The 16,645-nt window shown below is 47.6% G+C and overlaps 1 protein-coding gene across 1 annotated transcript in view; it reads left to right on the forward strand.

Annotated features, from left to right (window-relative positions):
* LOC142817786 (uncharacterized) overlaps window positions 1-16,038 on the forward strand; it is a 41,208-nt gene extending 25,170 nt beyond the window's left edge. The window contains exons 2-6 of the mRNA XM_075895454.1: window positions 2,534-2,719; window positions 5,045-5,170; window positions 6,045-8,627; window positions 9,521-9,919; window positions 11,397-16,038. Of these exons, the coding sequence (XP_075751569.1) occupies window positions 2,534-2,719; window positions 5,045-5,170; window positions 6,045-8,627; window positions 9,521-9,919; window positions 11,397-11,714 (3,612 nt within the window). The 3' untranslated portion in view covers window positions 11,715-16,038. The remainder of the gene's footprint in view (window positions 1-2,533; window positions 2,720-5,044; window positions 5,171-6,044; window positions 8,628-9,520; window positions 9,920-11,396) is intronic.
* Window positions 16,039-16,645: the final 607 nt, after the last annotated feature.

Here is a 16,645-nt window from a genome sequence, read left to right on the forward strand (position 1 = left end):
CCCCATCGACACCTTGCGATTCATAAACTTCTCACGCCGTCCTCAAATGTGTGGCTGTACCCTGCAAATATACTTCCGTGCGTAATTTGTCGCGCAACTATTAACTATAAATCACGTTTGGAAGTTTTACTAAGTGCCCATAAAGAGAACCGCTGATCCCCACATGTTATGGCACATACATGGATGGATGGATGGATGGATATGGCTGTACCCTTTAGATCGGGCGGTGGCCAGCGCCACCAAGCCGTAATATATAATGAACCAAAAACTATATTTATTTTTTTTCTTAAAAAAGAGTTTGAGGATTCGTACTTTGCAGTGAAGAGTTTAATTTTCACTCGCGCCTTGAGTTTAGCCACCAATCAGACAACCTCCTTCTAGGGAAGTCTACCCGCTTAAAGTTTATTTTGCCCTCCCGGTCCCTAAACCCCAGTGCTTTGAAAAACTCTGCGCCATCATCCTGAACTATAGGGTGAAGCCCTTTACAGAACATTATCAAGTGTTCGGCAGTTTCTTCTTCCTCTCCACACGCACTGCATACTGTGTCTACCCCTTCGTATTTGGCCCGATATGTCTTGGTTCGCAGTACTCCCGTTCTGGCCTCAAACAGTAGAGAACTACCCCGAGTATTATCATAGATCCTTTCCTTGGCAATTTCCTGCTTAAACATTCGATAGACCACTAGTGCGGACTTCTTAATCATGCCCATTCTCCACATGTCAGTCTCCGTTTCCTTCACTAACACATAGCAGTAAACGAGCACGCCATCCCTGAGAACATGTGGTACAACGCAACGCAAGCTGCTTCCTGGATCTACTTCGGGCTCCTTGATTGCATTTGCATACGGTGCGCAGTTCCGGGGCTGCATTGTTTTGTTTGATGTATATGCCCTTTCGTAATTGTCATGATCAGGCGTGCTGAGTACAAAAAGTGTCGTAGGTCAGCCTGCGCATCGCGAACATCCTATGCCGATACCAAAATTAGAAAATAGCGCGCACGTGCGCCTCTCTTGCTGACGCATTAAGAAAAAAAAAAGCCATCATGCTTGTTGATGGGATTTGTGCACATGTCTGAGAATTTCAACGCCAAATTTCGCTTTGCTGCGCTGCAAAGAAGTTGTCGGCACCATCAACATATGTGTTCGTTTTCGTCTTGTTTGTCCACCATTATGTGCACGCTCTGCATCGCAATCAGAATATTTGGTTGATATGTGGGGTTTAACGTCCCAAAACCACCATATGATTATGAGAGACGCCGTAGTGGAGGGCTCCGGAAATTTCGATCACCTGGGGGTTCTTTAACGTGCACCCAAATCTGAGCACAGGGGCCTACAAAATTTCCGCCTCCAGCGGAAATGCAGCGGCCGCAGCCGGGATTTGATCCCGCAGCTGCGAGTCAAAAGCCGAGTACCTTAGGCGCTATAGACCACCGTGGTGGGGCGCAATCAGAAGGTCAAACAGACCCAGTAAGCCTGCGTTTAGCGCACTGTTGCTACACACCGTCCTTCGCATTGGCAATGGGCGGCTTAGTCGCACATCTCGGTCTTTACTGCGACAACTTCGGTCTTGACACTTGCTTATCATTTTGAATTATCTGAAGCCTCAAGATTTCAGTCAGTTTATATACTCGCATATGCCTCTTTTCGCCCCGCCATGGTGGTCTAGTGGCTAAGGTACTCGGCTGCTGACCCGCAGCTCGCGGGATCAAATCCCGGCTGGGGTGGCTGCATTTCCGATGGAGGCGGAAATGTTGTAGGCCCGTGTACTATGATTCGGCTGCACGTTAAAGAACCCCAGGTGGTCAAAATTTCCGGAGTCCTTCACTACGGCGTCTCTCATAATCAAATGGTGGTTTTAGGACGTTAAACCCCACAAATCAATCAATGAATCAGCATATGCCTCCTTTTCAGCTTCTTAGGTTTTAAATTGTTTTTTTGGCGTTAAATGAAAAGCTAGGCAAATGGAAAAATATGAACAAAACTAAGGATGGCAATGCCGACGTCGTAGATATGAAAAAAAAACACAATAAAAATATGTTACTGCAACCTTGTACTCATGTATGGTTGTACCTAAAAGGTCGAGGTGCAAATGTACATATTAGAAACATTATAATAGCGATTAAATATTGCATTAATATAACGATGCCTGTCAGCCTGTCACTCAATTTTTCGATCACTGGTCACGAAAAGAATGAATAAATAAATAAATAAATAAATAAATAAATAAATAAATAAATAAATAAATAAATAAATAAATAAATGAGAGTTGTCTGTCAGCCATTGAGTCAAATAAGTCAGTTGGCCTATTACGCTGTGCAAAATTCGCTGTCTTTCACTATCTCCAGTTCGTATGCACAAACTGGCTTGAATGAGTGTCGATTGATTTATTCATTTATTTCATCAATTTATGAATCGGTCAGCAAATGAATGAGAGTCTCAAAAATCAAGTAAACAGTCGAATAATAGCTCGCCCGTCCACCTTTTCTGTTTCCACTCGCTTCAGTATGTTTGTCTTTCTTTCATTACTTGACGCAGTCATGGAGTCCACTGTTCCTGGTCCTAGTCACACTGGCGACGCTTGCCGCAGGAGTCGAGCAGTCGCAACAGCAGCAGCAGCAGTCAGCCCAAGTCGCTGCCCCGTCCTCCGACAAGGACATCGAAACCAGGGGCTCCACCAAGTCTATCGTCACTGTGGCTCCATCTGCATCGTCACCACCGGCGGTAATATAATCTCCTGCGGTGCTACACAGCGCATGGAGTCTCCGGTCACTCGAGCCACCAACAGCTCGAATAACGAGTCTGATTGATTGATTAACACTTTATTTTGGTCCTGAGAAGACGCAGGGGAGACCCCGCGCCACCCGGCTAATCCCACGTAGGGACCGTCAAGCCGAGCTTGGCGGCCCGTTCACAGGCACTCTTGACGGCCAAGGTTTGATCGTTAAGTTCGGGGCTGCGTAAGAGCGCAGCCCACCTGTCCTCGCTGAGGGCGGAGCCGATGGTTTCACATTCTCACAACACATGGTTTAATGTTGCTAACAGTCCACAGGCGGGGCAATCCGCACTTGGATACCGTTCAGGGTACATGGCATGAAGAACCGCGGGGTTAGTATACGCACTGGCTTGCCATAGACTAAGGGTAACTACCTGCGCCCTACACAAGGAAGGGTGCGGGAGGGGGAATACCCTTTTTGACAGATAGAAGTGCTTTGTTATTTCGTTGAACGCGAGTAAAGGTTCCCAGCGAGGCAGAGGGAACGAGTCTGTTCTGAACTCCAACTTTACGACGTCTATATACATAGCCGCATTTACATGAACACGACGCTTTCGCTTGCAATCAGATGTAGGGCTGACAGAAACAGACTCGACCGCGATAACGTGTACTTTGTTCTGGCGGGGTGAGGTCCTTGCAGTGCCCCGCATCGGGATGGAGCAACTGAGAAGGCGAGTAAAGCTTCTGAGCTAAGAGTTTCTACGCAATGCTAGCCCCACGAGACAACCTGCGTATCTGGTCGGGCTGATTCAGTCTGTCCCGACGCTATACGTAGGCTAAACCTGATACCGTCCACGCGATCCCGTTAGGCTAATTTCAGGCCGACAAGCTGAATTTGCGCGCCATTGTCGGGTTTATGAAAATACTCTCAGTAATACTGGTCTTTCATCAGTCAGTCAAAGAACTTTGCTGAATCAGTAAGATTTAGCTGGTTTGTGCGAGTATTTTTCGCAGCAACGGCTCATCGGATGTGTGGTTCTCTTCTGAAGACCAAACATCAGCTGGACATTCTTTCTGGGTCATAACGTGGTACGGTAAGGTGGAACGCAAGTACAAATGTGCTTCATTCATGTGTTCTTACACTGCGCGAAATGATGATGACTTGAGAAAACAAGCACACAAACAAACTATAGTGAAGAAAACACGACAATGAAACACAGGACCGAGCAAGCACCGGCGTCCGTAGCAGCACCAGACTCGAGCTCACGCTTGTCTGGATTTTGGCTGCTTTACGCCCGCCGCTCTTCGGCGCTCCACCTTGTTTCCCTGACGTCAAGCGTCAATAAACCACGGCACAAACACACACACACACACACACACACACACACACACACACACACACACACACACACACACACACACACACACACACACACACACACACACACACACACACACAACACGAGTGCAGTGGTGCACTGTGCGCGCTCGTGGTGGTCTGTTTGTTTTCTGCTGTCGAGTTATCGTCCTTTCGCGTATTTTAAGAACGTCTAACAGCAATGAAGCAACCAGCCCAACAGAATGTCTTTTTGATTTCGGTAAAAATCAGGTACCTTCGAGCTTTCATTGTAACTGCGGCATTACATCTCCAATCAGGCAAAACCTGGGCGTCTTAACGTTGAGTTTTGTCTTAAATCACTTCCGACGTATCGATTGCGATGTTGAGGCTTGGGCGTATTTACCTCTTTAGGTAGGCTTCATGACTGAAATTATAGGTGTTGCGAATTACCACGAAACCCCGAATTTCGCTCTCTATAGCCTTTTGTAGCCTTCACACAAGGTGTCGTTGTCCTTGCGTCAACATTAAATGACATTTATTGACCAAATATAACTCAACTCTTTATTGCGGTATAGTCGAATTCTACGTGGCAAATGTAAGTAAAGAAGTCAGTGGTTCAGTTACTCCTTTAGCACATGAATAAAACTCGATCAGGAGTCATTCAGTTGTTGTGCACATTAATATCCCATTAGTGACCACTAAGAACAGATGGCATAAGATTACACGCCTGCAGCGGTGTTAGGTCCTATAGTTGTGTGGAGCCAAACCTATCTGACAAGAGTAGCCTCTTGAGTTATCTCAGCCTATAGCTCACGTTTTGAGCAGTAACGAAAAGAACCGAAGACTAAAGCTGTACTTAAAACGATCGCACAAACGCCTTCCCAAATGCGAATCAGTTGAAAAGCTAAAGGGGCTTCAAGCCCTCGTTCTGCGGCACATGCAGTAACGAGAGTTGCGAGTGCCACTGTAATTGTGTCATTCCTTTCGTTCGTAGGCCTACCAGTATGGTTACGAAGTGGGTTCCGCGCCTACATCGATGCTGGATGCGGGCGCCAAGGAGTCCAGCGCCATTGCACTAGGACGGTACCCCGTAAAGGACAGTGCCGTGGGAACCCAGCAGGTATAAAACCGTTAGGTTCCTTGAGCACTTTATCGAGCAAGGAACCTCGTTCACGAGCCCGTTACGCGAATCGTGGGAGCGCGCAATACCGCATTTGCGTAGCCGGTCGAAGTTCCGACTCACGATTGCGTGACTGAGTGTTTGGCGTGAAAGTTAATTTCCTGCTTAACGAAATAGGGGGAGTTGATCGAGGGCTCGCTTCTTCCGTCAGACACGATCGAATGAATCCAACCGAACAGACGATGAAGCTGAGAAAGTTATAAATGTACAGAACTTGTATGTGTTAACTATAATATATAATATTTATGACATGAATCGACTGAAATTACATGAAATGATAAATCAGTTTACCGGAGGTAGGGATCAAACCTACAACTTTCCAATAACGCAATCGATGCTCTAACAGTTGAGCTACTGCGGCGGTCGCTTTTCTATCCGCTTTGTTCGGTGTTTGTGCTACGCTCAGAATGCTACTGGGTATTTATGCTAGTGTAATCCTGTGAGAGTTACTAATGGTTTGTGTCAAGCTGGTAGGAAAACGCTTACTGGAATGCAAAAAGACGCGTATTCACCATAAAAAACACCCAGAACTGAAAATGGCGCATTTTTCTATCTCGTGTTTTTTTTTGTAGTTACGCGTTTTTTTTTCTATCACAGTTATTTGCTGCCTTTTTTTTCTTTCCTTTTTTTGCCTAGAGGTATGCGGTTTATTTGTGCCACTGTGGGCTTCACACAACTGGCATGCTAGGCGTTTTTTTAATGTGCTCTACAAAAGCTGTGAAAGTACTGTGATATTGACGTCATCGTGTCTCGAGTACGAGTGACGTCAAAAATACCTATATCTCCGTTCTTTCGGCTACTGATTAACTCGCAGGTCGAGGACGCTTCGGGACGGACCTTCAGGTCGGGCCTCGTCTCCGATTCCGCGCTTCGAGTCGAGCAGGGGCGCAGCAGTCCGGTTTTCTTCGAACCTAAGACGCCGGAGAAAGAAGAAGAGTCTGCTCTGGTCACCAGTTACGAGATACCGCGTGCGTCTGCCATACCAGCGCCTAAGAAGAGTGCAGAAGACTCCAGCACCGGCGGAGAGCAAACCGAAACGGTGTTGAGCCAACCCAACAAGAACGAACGAAGAATCGTGGTCACGTCAAAGGGATCCCTTCCCATTACTCAGAGGCAGCAGAAACGCGTGAACCAGGCGCAGAAGAGCGAGACGTCTCAGGAAAGGCCAAGGACCTACCATTCGAGAACGTTCCCCAAGCCTCAGAGGACGCCCCAGTACCGGCCCACGTCGCGACCACAGTACAAGCTGAGGGCGACGTCTCATCCAACTCCCACGTCTGTTGTCGACTACGAATCAAAACAGGCGAGCACGGAACAGTCGACACGGGGTCAGGCGAGTCAGATTAACCATCAAAGCCCACCAACGGCGAGTCTGACCAGTCAAGAAAGCTCGAAGCAAGAGCACAGGGCCGCAGGAGGCTACGATAAGGGGCCGCAGCTGACGCAGAAGCCCCGTACAGGCAACGCGTATGAAATAAGGACACCACATTCCACTCAGTACGTGAGTATCGGAGGAGACGCTGCGATAAAGGGGGCGGCTGCTGCTGCGGCCAGGTACAAACACTATTCAGACCAGCAAGAACAGCAACGGCAACAGCAGACGCCTGCGTCAACGGATAGCGGGTACAGCTCTTACGACTCCCCATCGTATCAGAGCACCACGCCTGTGCAATCGGATCAAACGAACCATGGTTCTGGTTACTCTACCGATACCCAGCAAGACGCGTACAACCAGGGGTACGGACCACATGACACCAGAAGTGTCACGGTAGGAGCATCTACCCAGGTGTCTGGCTACAACCAAGGGACGACCAGCCAAAAGAACACGCAGGGGCAGAAAGATCAGTACGAGTACCACCGCGGCACTGCGTACACAGCGCCAGTGAGTGACACGTCCTCACGGAGACCGACTCAGCCGAGCTCTTCATTGTCGTTCAAACATGGCTACACGTCTTCCAAAAAGGGCGGCACAAAACAGGCGCCGCAATCCTCTCGTGAAACATACCACCACCACTACCAGCAGCAGTACCACCATCAGCAGCACCAGCAGCAAAATCAGCACCATCAGAATCAGCAGCAGCAGCAGCAGCAGCAGCAAAATCAGCAGCCACAACAGCAAACATCACAACAAAACCAGCATAACTCTGGTTATTACGGCAGTCAAGAGGTATCTCAGCAAACGAGAACGCCCGCGTATGACTCGCGGTACCAGACAACTCCCAAGGCACCTAAAACGCAAACTACCCTGTACAAGTATCACCACGGAACCTACCAGCAGGACAGAACGCAGAAAGGCGATGACGGACAGGGACCATTTTCTCCGATAGATTACAGCCGCCAAGGAAATCATGGCCAGAACACGCAGAGCATTACGACACCTTCGCATCGCCCTTACTCTCCGCAGCCCGAACAGCACTACGGCCAAGCGCAGTCATTAGGAAAAACTACCACAAGATCTAATACTGCATCCAGACAGCCGACGCCACAGTACTCGAAACCTGCTCCGCCACATCTTCAAAGTGATTTCCGTGCTACTCCGAAGCCAGACCATCAGCAAGGTGGCGGACAGCTCCCGATACCTCCACCACCACCGACGCCACCTCCACAAGACGCGCAGGTACTGCTGGTCGAAATCAACAACCCGCATGTGCAGGCACAAATCCGCGGTCAACAACTCAACGCCATACAGCAGCAGCAGCAGCAGCAGCAGCAGCAGCAGCAGCAGCAGCAGCAGCAGCAGCAGCAGCAGCAGCAGCAGCAGCAGCAACAACAACAACAGCAGCTGCAGCAGCAGCAGCAGGAGAACTTCTTTCAGCAGCGTCCTCTAGCTGACCTGCTGGCCAACCACCAGAAGCTTCCGCTCATGCAGCAACTTCACTTCCTGGGAGCCGCGGGCCCAAACCAGCCGTTACGTGTTCCCATCATCGAGACGACGTCGCCACTGCTTGGCGGAGGTCCTCAAGGAGGACCTCAGCTTCAAAACCTCAGGCAGGAGATCCAGCGACAACTGCAGCAGCTCAACCAACCCCACCAACAGCCGTTCCTGTTCGGGCAGCCTCACGATGCAATCCAGCAGATGCTTAAGTCGCAACACCTCTACGTGCAGCAAAACCAGGGTGTACAGAAGGTCATCACGCAAGGGCCAGTGCCCATAGAACTGAGGGTCGAGCCCCTCTTCGACGTGAACAACAGGGGAGGGGGCGACGGAGGCGGCATCAAGGACGTACGCATACAAGCGTTTAAGCCAATTCCCCTGCAGTCATCACAGCACGGCCATCAGGGTGGGCCGAACGACATCCCCTTCGAAGTTAACATGCTTGTGGACGCTGCCAAGAAGGCTATCATGTCGGCGGGAGGATTCCCAAAGCCCGAAGTGATCGTCGTGGATGGAAGCCAGGTAATATTTGCACGACACATGTAGGAATCTATGCATCAACAATGCATAGATTCCTACGATAATTGGTGTAGTGATCCTTCTGTGGGTCTTTCCTCGGGAACACTATCATGATTTTGTAAGCTCACTAAGTGGGTAGATAGTGGTGTAATAAGGATCCACCTTGGAAGCTCTCGTGATAGGCTGTGATGGAAATCATACCAAAGGTGGAGATTGCCCGATGTATCACTTAGCACCAAGACTAAGCTAAGGACTTCCGTGGCTACAGAAACGACGAAAGAATCATTAACCTTCATTTGAAGCTCTACCTAGTTTATTCAGAAGCCAATAACATACATGTCCTGATCTTACAAAGTTTCATTCCATGACAGGTCTTGTAGTATAAAGTTAATTGCTTGTATTTGACAGTAGCTGAATTGGAGGATGGAAATACTTTTTGAATAATCCGCACTTACATAAGCGATTTACTGCGGCTAACATTAAGAAGCTTTTTCCATTAGTAAATATACGGTTCCTTTCTGCAAACATCTTTTACGTTCACTTACGTGGTTCTCATACACGTGTTTTATTAATCTATAAACAACAAATAATGAATAATTGCTATCATTGCTATGTCCTAAATAGGTATGAAAAAGTCTTCGTCAAGCCTTCAGTTGCTTGCTTTCACCTCCCAGCATCATAACTGTTCTATTCACCCAGGTCCCTCTCTCTCATCTTTCTATGACCGTTTCCCATTCACCCAGCGTAGTGTATAGTCAACTGGGCGTGTGTCCGATTAACCGCCCTTTCTTCTCTCTTTTGTTTTCTTCATTCCTTCCGTCCCAATGTCTTAATTTCACGCCGAAATTGACTGAGTTGAAAAGTTTGGGCAGCCGTTCCTTCCGCGTCTTGTCCAGGGTGGCCAGATGCCCGAAAACGTGCTGCGAGCCGTGCAGCAGATCCTGAACAGCGAGCACGCCGCTCGTAACGAGCACAGCCGCCAGCCGAAGGGCTCGGCCTCGCACCACTCGCAGCAAAAGAGCCACGCCGAGCAGCCGTTTCCTCCGCCGGCGAACGTCAAGCTGAACGACAAGCTCAACATCCAGGTCGCCGGTCTCCTGGTGGACAGCCACAGCCTGCAGAGCGTCTTCCCCAAGAACCTCATCCACGGCACGGGCAGCTCCAAGCTGCGCTACAACGAACCCGTCAACGTGCACATACCGGTGGGCGACCTCCCGCCGCGTCCGGCGGTAGACGTGCGCATCAGAGGACCCGACGGAAGGGTCTCGCAAGTGCTTGTTCCGCTTCACGATGCGGTGAGTTGTACTTCGCTCGGAGGACATTTCCTTCTTAGCAACGGTACAGCACGCACAGACGGGGAAGATGAAAACACAAGACACGGTGATCCTATACGCTTCTAAAACGTAATGCCAACTAGTGCGCCAAGCCATCAGCGTGGCATTTCCTCCTGTGTGGTCAGTGGAGAGGAGGGGGTGGGCGCTTTCCTTGATCAAAAGCTATAAAGAGAAGAGGAACTCTAATGCTTATCTTTCGTGCGATCTTGTCCGCCACAATGCATCGAGTTCTTATCCGACGCAACAATTACACACCCTGCACGCCTTTTGGAAGTATGAGGAAAGCATTCGACTGTTCCTCGTGTGACGGTTTTTGTCCGATGTTTTGTTGCGATATTTTTTTTCTTTTTTTGTGTGTGTTAATTCAAAAGGACGCGGAGTGGGGTGATTTCCTCTGTAAATCTCTGTTAGTAGGCAAGGAACTGGGTCGATGAGTTATAGCTCTTGTGATATTGTTTACCATAATGTATCAACCACTGAACCTACGCAACAATATATTCTCGCTCCTTAACAAAGGTACACGGAATGACTTGTGTAGACTCACGTTTGGTGGTGCCACAGAGCGCTTCCGAACTGTAACGGCAATGCTTCCCGCATTCGATACCCATCGGCTACATAAAGCGCTTTTGCGCAGTTCTTCCAGTGACGTATAATTCACGATGCAAGTCAAGTAATGAAAGAGACGCGATGCATCTTGAGAGTACCGGTGTTGCCGAGAATGTCGCGTGTGTGAGGGGCCATCTGCTTCTGGTGGCTTAAATTTGGGTGGACAGATCTGTTGCTCATTGTGACCGTGACCGTGTTGGAACTGAAAATGTTGCATGCCACGGACATGCCCAGTCGGAGGCAACACGATGTGAAATATCAGCTAATAATACAAACGATAATAACTCTTAACAAAGTTAAACTAGTTTTGCGGCATTGTCGAATCTCACTGCCACTTGCCAGAAGCAAACAAGAAAAATTTCACCACCATAAACAACGACTGTGTCATTCGTGACACTGCAGCGCTGCCTTTGTCGGCACGCTGCTGCAAGCACGGCAGCCAGTGCTAGTTTTCATGCAAAATATATGCTGTAGAGCTAACGAAAACCCAATATATGAGCGTACAAATATAATAGCTTAAGAGAAGAAAGTAACTAATTACTTCGCAGTACTGGTTGTATGGCAACCAACGGTATTTGTTCAGTGCAACGGGATTCACTTCGGAATTTGCCATGGCCTTGGCAGTCAGAATGACTACGCGCCTTTAAGGTAGCCAATGCGGGTATCGAGAAGCTGCTGTTCTTTTTACGCAGGCCCAGCACTTAGGCGAATTTTTTCTTTTATTGCATTTGATAACGATGCTCATAAGGCGGACGGTTGTGCTGTCGACGCTAATGTGCTCACTAGCCTGCGATCCTTATCATTCTTGCTGTTCTCTTTCTTTCCCTTGCAGAACAAGCTGGCTGCTTTGGCCAAAGGGTCTAATGGAGGCAATAACTTCGCCGGCTCTTCATTCCCGGCAAGCCTATTCCAAGGCGTACAACATTTCGGTGGTGGCGGAGGAGGCACACACCAGGGACCCAAGGAGGGTCTACTCGTGGGCGGTTCGACCCAACAGCCAGCGCTCGGCATCGGACCCGTCCGGTTAGGCGAGAAAGTGAGCCTCATAGACGGTTCCGGCGGGACGCTGCAAATCGCAGACCTGCCGCAGTTTGACCCAACGGCTTTGACGGCGGAGGCAACGGACTTGATCCAAATCAGCCATCTCTGAACATTTTCGTGCCATTGAAATCTGTGAAACAGTTTTACTTAGAGGAGTGGGCGAAAGAAGCCAGGGCAATTCCACGGTCCGTCGACATTTCTCCTAATCAAATGATTGGTGCCTAACTCTGCGGCAAAACTGTTCCGATGGGTGCGATGTTCTCAAAGATCGTGGAACTTGAGCCACCGCGCTACGTGCGAGAGCAAGAAAGTGAAGACACGTACGGCTCTGTCTTGGTCCCGTCTTTCGCGTTTTTCAGGTACCATGCATTTCAGCTAACTGGCCCACTCTGCCATCCCACATCAGTTCGCAATACCTTTATTGATGCTCACGCAACGTACAACAGAGTTTATTAGAAATAAGACAGGTAGAACCTCTCTAAACTACAAAGCGATCGTAAACAGACCCAATGCGTAACTCACCCTCAGCTTTTCACTTTGCGATTTTTCGCGGTCCTCCATCCGGCATATGACAGCTTACTTTTCCGTTGGCTGCAACCTAAAACTTGAATAATTTAGAAAACTTTGTAACGAATGATCGCGTCGTGATAGGTGGTTAGATGGATTGGCAGTAATTCAGGTGCGTATCCACGCCGCGAAACCTCCAAGTGGACGACATTATGTCAAGTTCTTGACTGATCGGGTTCTTTAAAGAACGATTAATCGCAATCGATACATGAATGTTACTTGACACATCTGTAAGGTCAGGCCAAGTTAATATATCGTAAAGGACCGGGAAAAAAAATAAACAACACACAGGCACATTTATTTCGTAAGCCGCGGGCTTTCCAAAGTGGGAAAAGCTATAAGGCGCAAAAGATTTGAAAAAAAAAAACACTTATGAAGCAATTATCAAGTAACGTCGACGACTCTAACAAAGCGAAGAAAAAAAGGAAAAGACTGTGTGTCCTGGCTTTTTCGCCGGTTTCTCTGGGAGCATTTTTCTACTTATAGCTCGCATTTAACACGGGTTAAACCAAACATTAGCTCATGGTGAGACTTGGCGAAAAATGACAATTTCTTCACTCCTTGCACGTCTTTCTCTAATTTTGAGCTCTAAGTAACAATGGGCAGCTTTGTAGGCACGGTTGGTTGAGATCATCCTACAGAATAAGATTGGTGTGCATATTTGACCAGGCATATCAAAGCGGGGCTTTGGAGTGAGTGAGAACGTAGGTTACGCGACCAGGGAGTGCTGGTGTCATAGGGCTTGAGTTGTTACACTGTTACTTTAGCCTTCTTATCACCCTGTACCTTCGTCATGTACTGGTCTTCGCGCAAATAGTTGGCGGGTTGTGCGTGTCTATTGTGAAAGAGTGGCGACTGTTGAGTCGTGTACGTTTCTCCGATAAGTGGCCCGAGCGCGAGCCACGAAAGTTAGACAGGTCCCGCCCGCATTTGTGGTATGTCTGGTCTAATTTGCACACCGAGTGGTCGAAACGTATATTTCATCAATGGGCAGCTGGGCTGCTTGTGACTTTCCTGTCTTCTTTTCACGGGTTCTTGTTACTCGGCGAAGTGAGAGAAAGCGTTTGAATAGATTCCGCTCGAATTTCCTTTTCCTTACTGACAGAATGTCCGGTGTCTTTTAAAAGATGAAAAAAAAAACGATGAGAATAGAAGCAAGACGAATGCATCAAAACAAAACATACTTCGTGGTGACGAAGTAGTCATTGTAGTGCCTTATGAATTACGGAGACCAACACTGTCCGCTAGCAAAAGACATTCTGATAAAGCGATCACACAATTAAGGTCGAGTTGCGTGCAATAAACAATCGATCTGTCTATAAAAAAAAGAAAAAAATGTCTACACGACCAAACAGATAAGGTTTCTGCTCTGGGAGAAAAAAAAACGTTGGCCTTCCAATCTGTCACATGAATCAACAGACAATTTTTCGAGCGATCAGCATAACACTTGAGAAAAAAGTGTATCTAGGCAGCACCTCCGCGGAGACGAGTGGATACGGAAGTTGAACCATTATCACGCCGAAAAGACACCATTGTAAATAGCTTTTGTACATATACTTCCTTATACCCCAGTGTAACTATATGTGATCATTTCAGCAGTGCACAATAAAAAAAAACTGCTCATTCATGCGATCAGTGATCCACAGCCGCATCATATTAAGGGGAAAAAAACAAAGCTCGAAGACACTCTGGGATCCGCGATAACAGCATAGACCACTCACGCCCAGCACAGAAGCGCTGTCAAGGGGTAGATGTAAGGAAATGTGAGTGCACGTGCTTGATAGCCACATGAGGTGTAGTTAAAGCGTGCCTTCAGCGCTACTATTATACTCGACGGCATTTATGTAACTCTATGTTGCTATCATGCAGGGATGAATGACGTATAATGCAATCAAAGAAACAATAAGCATGAATAATTTGCCCTTTTTTTCGTTAGATTTAGCCACACGAAGTCGACAGATAAAGCCGAGGAAAACATATATGCAGTGTAACTTGTACTAATTACTTGAAGTGTATTAATCCTGAGCAGTAGGGATACGAATGTAAATGGAAAGAACACGTGCAATGTGAATGCCATGGAGTTGCTGCCCTTATACGCGAAATTGTCTTTGTGTTTCACCTTCAGTTATCTTTTCACAATTAATGGTATTAGATTCCAAACTACGCTTCCCCTAATGTTTTATTTCACTTCATTATGAGTTAACGTCACATGGTTGTGTCACACGATATAATTGCCAATTAAGAAGAGGATGCCTGAGATGCAATCAAGAAGTGACGTCATCAGAGAGCGGGACATACATATCCTCTGACACAGCTCCATTGAATTCCTGAACACGTTAGAAACGTGCATCTCACGAGATTTTACATAAAAGCTGGGCATCACGCGGATCTAGTAGCTCCACATCAAAGTATAACCTTCTGATGCTGCAGGCGCACACTTGCACAATTTGGATGTAAGCATGATTGTGACTGCATTTTTTCTCCTATGTTGAATGTTTGATTGATTTTTACAAGCCTGTATTTATTCGGGTCAAGTTTACCGCATAGATTATGCATGACTTTACAGTGCCAGGCTGGGCGGTATAATTCCTTTTTTTACAAACGAGTGCCCGGTGCGAAGTCCGTTCGCCGGAACACGGCCTGTAGATTCGACCGATCCGAGTTAACTTCGCGAAAAGACATTCGTCAAAGTAGTCAAAAGTACCAGTTTTGTCGGACCGCAGACTGAGTGCGACTATATATAAGTTCCACCCACCTGACACACTTGAGTACGGCGGCTCCATTCCCTGTAGATGCGCACCCTTCCCGTCGACAGCCACACACTCATACGATCCATGTGACATCATTGTGTACGCCATCATAACATCATTGTGTACTAAGCGAATACATATAATAGGAAGCCAACCAGCGAAGCGCGAGAGCAGATTACGACTAAAGAAATAGTCCTTTCTCATGCAATTCAGCGATTGTCCCCGTCGGCGTAGTCAGTGACTGTGCGTCTCATGACGTCTTTCCAACACACGCGCTGATTGGTGCAGGCTTGTGGGCATGCGTCTTTGATGTGGCAGTGTCGCTGCCTTCGAAAATCCTCATGTTTTTGTCTTCTCTTTTTTTCTTTCCCTTTCTTACAAATCTATTCATCATGCTTGCAACTCTGTAGTGTAGCGATTGCAAAAATGTAGTGATTGATAACTGAGGCAATAAGAATTTGCCGATCGGAATCTGAAATGCACTGCTCTATAACAATGCACGTTACATTTATCAATTCAAAAATAGAGAGAAAACGATGAGCACGCACTAATGGAATTTAGTTATATCTCAGCAAGATCGAACGCTCTAAGAACATTTTATCCTGATGAAGAAACCACGTGTCAATACCGCGGCTGTTATATTTCCTTTCTTGAGATATATTATGATAAAAAACGCTAGAATTAAAATAAATTTTGCCTGATTCCCGGCCCAGCCAGCGGCAAATGTTCCGAGTCTACTACACTGCGACTCATACTGGAAGGCATTATCGTAAAGGAATATGGATCGCACGTCGAAATGTGTTTAACTCGGAAACATTCAGTCACCATGCGAGCTGCAGGTGAAAGAGTGTTCATTAGAGACTATAGTGTTGAACATGGGGGGGGGGGTATTTACATGTGCTTCAGAATCCGGGCGCGAGAGGAGGCCAAACTTTGATGTGTGTGTGTGTTTTCGGTTCATGTTTGCCTTCCGTCCAAGCAAGCCAGCTTCCTTGCGGCATGCGGGTTTCATAGTCTGCGGGCGTGCAGCTGTGCTGTACGCCCAGGGCTGTTGTAACTTATGTGTAACTATCTGTTGGTACAAAATAAAGCTGTGTGAGATGGTGAAAAACCTGGGATGAGTCAATTTTGTGTCATGTCACTGTGCTTGCCGAGTGGCGCGCGAATCGCAGACCTGCGTAATGGACGCCGCCACCGACAAATCGGTAAGTACAGGTAACAAGCAAAGAATTCGACTGGTTGGTTGTGCCTCGTTGTAGAGCTGTGCTACAGTTGCAATGTGCTCATAGTTAAGGAGTCGGCTTCCGTGATACTGTACACGGGCCTCAAGCACTTTCGCCTCCATCGATCCCACGACCTGCGAGTCATCAACCGAGTGCCTTAGCCACTAGGCCACCGTGGCGAGTAGACGTGACAACTGACAACGCTGAAACATCTGCATAAGGCAGGCTAGATATGAAACATGCGGCTGTGAACTTCGCGAACTATTCTCCGCCTTATTGTTAGGATGGAAGGAAACTTCATGCCACTTAGGAATACGTTCAGAGCCGGATCCAGCCACTCGTTTTTCCAAAGGAAGTGGTGTGAGGGTCCGGATTTTTTTTTTCTACTTACTATCATCACGAGGACACCACCACATCATAAGAACTGCTAATTTGTGCTCACAGTGATCCCTTTCATTTGACCTAATCCGTGACAGGAGGTGGACGACATTTACTGGAAG

This window comes from Rhipicephalus microplus, chromosome 5 (genome assembly GCF_043290135.1).
Source record: "Rhipicephalus microplus isolate Deutch F79 chromosome 5, USDA_Rmic, whole genome shotgun sequence".
Taxonomy (NCBI): domain Eukaryota; kingdom Metazoa; phylum Arthropoda; class Arachnida; order Ixodida; family Ixodidae; genus Rhipicephalus; species Rhipicephalus microplus.